This window comes from Anopheles aquasalis, chromosome 3 (assembly GCF_943734665.1).
Source record: "Anopheles aquasalis chromosome 3, idAnoAquaMG_Q_19, whole genome shotgun sequence".
Lineage (NCBI taxonomy): Eukaryota > Metazoa > Arthropoda > Insecta > Diptera > Culicidae > Anopheles > Anopheles aquasalis.
The window spans coordinates 60,423,549-60,428,548 of record NC_064878.1 but is presented as its reverse complement, the minus strand read 5'-3'; the positions used below and the strand labels follow the sequence as shown (position 1 = coordinate 60,428,548).

General features: G+C 48.8%; 2 protein-coding genes across 2 annotated transcripts in view; one reads left to right on the top strand and one right to left on the bottom strand.

Annotated features, from left to right (window-relative positions):
* Positions 1-91: 91 nt before the first annotated feature.
* On the top strand, positions 92-2,303 carry LOC126576848 (uncharacterized; the record flags this gene model as incomplete). The annotated part of the gene is made up of 7 exons (XM_050238149.1): positions 92-481; positions 561-807; positions 912-1,053; positions 1,143-1,225; positions 1,337-1,534; positions 1,599-1,865; positions 1,936-2,303. Coding segments are annotated over 7 exons (1,554 nt in total), but the record flags the coding sequence as incomplete, so codon positions are not given.
* A 105-nt stretch (positions 2,304-2,408) lies between these two features.
* LOC126575276 (protein I'm not dead yet-like) overlaps positions 2,409-5,000 on the bottom strand; it is a 3,614-nt gene continuing 1,022 nt past the window's right edge. The window contains exons 3-8 of the mRNA XM_050235891.1: positions 4,871-4,935; positions 4,556-4,804; positions 4,279-4,485; positions 4,106-4,203; positions 2,946-3,226; positions 2,409-2,867 (exon numbers count right to left, since the gene is read on the bottom strand). Coding sequence (XP_050091848.1) covers positions 2,610-2,867; positions 2,946-3,226; positions 4,106-4,203; positions 4,279-4,485; positions 4,556-4,804; positions 4,871-4,935 — 1,158 coding nt within the window. The 3' untranslated portion in view covers positions 2,409-2,609. The remainder of the gene's footprint in view (positions 2,868-2,945; positions 3,227-4,105; positions 4,204-4,278; positions 4,486-4,555; positions 4,805-4,870; positions 4,936-5,000) is intronic.

The window sequence follows — 5,000 nt, the reverse complement described above, 5'->3', positions numbered from 1 at the left end:
TCTGTACCGAGAGCTAACATCTTAAACGCTGAACTACAAAAATGCAGGCACAATTTTACGTATCTTTCCAATTGAAAAACAATAAATCACTCACTTGGAAAGCAAAACCACCTCAGCCAACGACACTGCTCACTTTCTGTGTCGCTGCATTGCGAAGGTGCCTCAATTCATTCGATCTTATCGCTCTTATCGCACTCCGTCCGTCGGCTTGTCAGTTGATTGCGCTTGTAATTGCCTCATTGCGCAGGTGATTTACGATGACAGTTTGTCAGTAACAAACCTCTGGAAACTCGGTGAAAGTGCCATTTTGACGAATCGGTATCGCGCAATCCATTTTACGGCCCCCTCCACCAAAGCCACCAATATGCATCTAAATGTCGCGGTCACCATCGCGCTTTTGGTGTTTTTATGTGGTACGCATCACACCTTCGCTCAGCTGGAGCTGGCCAAAAACTACGTCTGCACCGAGGACTTTTGTGATGTAAGTATCAGTCCAGTAGTGGAGGCCGAGTACCATCCCCACATGATCTTATGTGCTCCTCTCCCCACCTCGGCGGAAGAACTATCGAGAGAACAGCGAGTGCGAGGTACTGAAGACCGCTTGCCGTGCACAGAACGCAACGCACAATGGCATCATCTTCCCTTCGGCGACACCGTGCTCATGCTGTCGGACGTGCATCGAGAATCTGCGTCTCGGAGATGATTGTTCCGTGGGTGGACTCGGTTATCCCGTACCGGCCAGTATCTGCGGCCCCGGCCTGTACTGTAAGGTGGCCGAAGGCGACGAGCATCCGACCTGTCAACCGAGTACGTATTGGCCGTGATAGATGGGCGCCAGGAGATAGAGGGACAGGCGGCGGATTGCATTTTTGTCTTGTCCGGTGTTTTCTGTTCTGTTACTCCTTTCCCAGTGCTCGAGTCCAGCAAGTGCTACACCGCCCAGAAGGAGTTTGATGAGCAGCGACAGCAAGGGCTTATCGGGCATCTGATGCAGCGACCGGACTGTGATGCCGACGGCCACTATCAACCCGTTCGCTGCATTCCCGGACAAACGTAGGGGCCGCACGCGCTCGATGTGTGGTTTCGCTTTAAAAGCACTTAGCCGCTCCTCTCTCTCTCTCTCTCTCCCTCTCTTTCCCCAGATGCTATTGTGTCGATGAGGATGGGCAACGCATCTTCGGAGAAGCGGTCCACACGGCCAGCATACAGATATCGATGCGATGCGGTAAGAGAGAGACAGAGAGAGAGAGAGAGAGAGAGAGAGAGAGAGAGAGAGAGCTTGGCAGAACGATGGTGACGCTGACGTTGATGATGGGTTTGTCCCGTTTATTTGCAGAATGCTCGCGACTGGCCGCGAAAGCCCGCAAGCTACTCAACTCCCAGTACCCGGTGCTGACCTCACGGTGCGACTCGAAAGGTTCGTTCGATCAGCTGCAGTGCGTCGACGAGATGTGCGTCTGCGTGGACATGCACACTGGCCACCCAACGTCCGACCTACGCAACATTAGCCGTGGTGTTTCGATTCTACCGTGCTGTACGTAGCACTGGCCGAGCGGGCGCGTAAACATTTGATAAACCCCAGACCCTTTTCTGTACAGTCGACAGGAGGTTACACGAGAACACAACGTATCTACGGGATTGCGAGAGCGTCAAGATGACGCAACTGTACGATATTAGCGAGTTTGAGGCCAATGATTTCAATGTGCTTGAGTTCGATCGTGACATTTGCCAACCGGACGGGTACTACGATCGCATCCAGCGTCATCCGACCGAAGGATATCTGTACTGCTCCGATCGCGATGGTGCGATGATCGAGAACTTTCAGGCGCCGCTGAACTCACGCCTTGCTGCGACCATGACCTGCAGTAAGTAGCACCTCCCCGGGGGGTCACGAGGTCGATGAGAAATTGTCTTATTATCACGTTGTCCTTCCAGAGTGCGCTAAAGCGAGGAAGCTGCTGTTGGATAGCAAAAGCCTTGAGATTCCGGAGTGTTGTCCCAATGGCAACTACCGCAGTTTGGCCTGTCGTCGTGGTGAGTGCTATTGTGTGGATGAGGATGGCAATCAGATTGGTATCGAGCGACCGGAAAAGGATAAGCACAAGCTGCCGTGTTACAATGGTGGTGACTACTGCGCGAGTGGACCCTCTGAGTCTGAGTAACCGGTACGTGACCATCGGGTTGCGGGAACGTTTGACGAATTTCAATTACCATTCCGGTGGAGGCGCTGTTCGGACACGTGTCCGTAAGGTGTCGCCAAGTTATGGTGATCAATAAACAACAATGTCGCCACTGACCGTGTAGCTTCCCGGCTGAACAATCATTGCAAGCAACAAGTTGCTCCATTTGACGTTTTTTTAAACAATCATTAGCATTCCAAATGGACTGGAAACGACAGAGTGCCCAGTAGTGTTTAATGGCCCGGTTTTCTTCCAACAAATCTTTATTTAATCCTAGCTTATCTTACCAACAATGTAAACGGAACATAAAAAACACAAAAAACACACAGACAATGGCGCACAAGTGGCTCGAGCTCGAGTTGGAGAGAGAATACCTTTTTTTTTCTGCGGATTCTCAAGATCCTCGCGGTTCACTAGAACACTGACGTTCTATGGCCGGGCCCAATCGGGGAACGTGGCCATCTCCGGGTAGATGAAGGCACCCCAGGTGGGGAAGAGGACCCAGATGACGATCAACGTGAATGCCGACGGACCGATGCCGGCGATGACCATATCCTTGGTTGGAATGTTGCCCACCCCGGCGACGATCGCGTTCGGCGGTGTACCGACCGGTAGGTGGAACGAGAAGCTACAGATGATGGCCACCGGAAACATCAGGAACAGTGGATGAATTTCAATCGCGACGGCCTACGAAAGACAGACATGGAAAAGGAATAGAAGAACGCGACACCAATCGAGTGGATCCAACTCGGGGACTGCACCTACCACTTCCGCCAACACCGGGAGCACAATGTTGCAGATGGCCACGTTCGAGGTAAACTCCGTGAGGAACTCGCCCACCACGCACAGTACGAAGAGCAGGACGAGCGGTGGCAGAACCTTGAGCCCTACGAGTGACTGGGCGAGAAGGACAGCCATACCGGAAGAGCGACCACCCTCGGCTATGGCAAAACCGCCCCCGAGCAGGAACAGCAAGCTCCACGGTGTCTTTTGGTTGATAAAGCGCCACGTGATAAGGCCCGGTGAAGCGTGGCGCGGGAGACGACCTGGAAACGAAGGTACGTGAATTGAAGGAGGGTTAAGGTATTTTCATTTTAGTGACATATTTTTTCATTTTTTCGTGAATGTCGATGCTTTCAAGAGTATTGTGTTTTTTTTTAATCGAAGAAAGATGTAGATTTTTTTTAAATCCACGCTTCATTCATGACTCTATGAAGCTCACTGCTTTGATTTGTAATTCGGTTTTTTAGGCATAATCGTAAAAAAACTCAATATTAATTTGTATTTTTTGATAACCCATCACGCAGCTACGATGAGCACGTTTGTTTGTCCGAATCAAAGGACTTGCCCCTTAAGATTTAAGCGACGAACCCGGTTTTATCATACTGCGATCACTTTTTCAACTTCAAACATCTGCCAAAAATCGAAATATAGGAAATTCATGGAAAAATTGACGGAGTTACCTGGATAAACTTATAATTTAACAAAAACATACTGATTTGTATTTTTCAGATGACCAAGAACGGGGCTAAGGTGGGCCTAGGAAATAAAACCTTTTCGAAAACACGTCTTCATAAACTTGATGTCATGCATCAAGTTTTAAGTGAATTTACGCTAAACTAAAACCAAATATTCTTGAAAAGTTGTAGTTCAATATGGCGTTTACTTTAAAAAATTATGTAGAATGGTTTCTTCACAAAAAATCACCAAAAGTGAGCCTTTTTTGGCCTCGAAATAACTTTAGCCCCCCTTAAAGGCGTTTTCGTCAAAGTTCAACTCAACGAAAGCTTTTATGTTCAAGTTTTCTGAACATAGAGCTTTTAGCACACTGGGCGCGTGTTTCTTTTGAACGCAAGAAATAATCGCAACAATCGCTAACACATTAAAACGGACAGAAATAGTAAACTAGTAAATAGTAAACTCACCTCCCCCCTTGTGGAAAAATCTGAAGCAACTCCAATCGGAGGGTACGATAAACAGCGCAATCACAATGAAAATGGCAGGTGTTGCGTCTCGAATTCGACTGTACGGCACAAGAGAAAAGAACAACCAGTGAAGTTCGTTATTGATGGAAAATGGTAGCGGCACTAGCACTTACACAGCGGGTAGCATTTCCGCCCATCCACTGGTGAAACCAGGCTCTCGGGTAAAGTACAGCACTATGGAAAGAATGAAAAAGAACGCTACTCCTCGTTCGTGGGAAGTCATCGGTCCGAGCTCTCGGTAACGCTGCAGAATGACCCGCTTCGCAACTGCCTCACCCTCCGGTCCAATATTTGCTGCCTTGGCTTCAGCGCTATACGGCCTGGGGATCACAAAAAGATGAATAGGCGTTACTGAACATCCTGAAACACTACTATGTATCGTGATACTACCTAAACATGCCCATAAACAGCCACTGGAGGTACATCCAGGTGAGAAACGTGTACACCAGCATACCGGGCACGTTGTAGAACATAAATTTCGGGAAATCGATCCCTGGGGCATCCGGAAAGCGGCTCTCGTAGATACCCTTCAGCGTGAGATTAGCACCAGAGCCAACGATCGTACCACATCCACCGCACGTTGCCGCATAGGCCGTTCCGAGGAAATAGCAAAGCGTTGTCTTAGTTGGACGAGGTGCTCTGGCGCAAATAAGTGCATCGGATTGATTATTAGGTGGAAAACGAACAGAACCTTGCCCAACTTACTTCTCCTCCTGACTGGAACCACTTTCCAACGATTTGGATTCTTCGTACATTTTGCAGATTCCTTGCTGGAATAAAAGAGGCAAATGTCTTGCTATTGAGCGCCAAATTACGAGCACAATTCTTAAGCCTA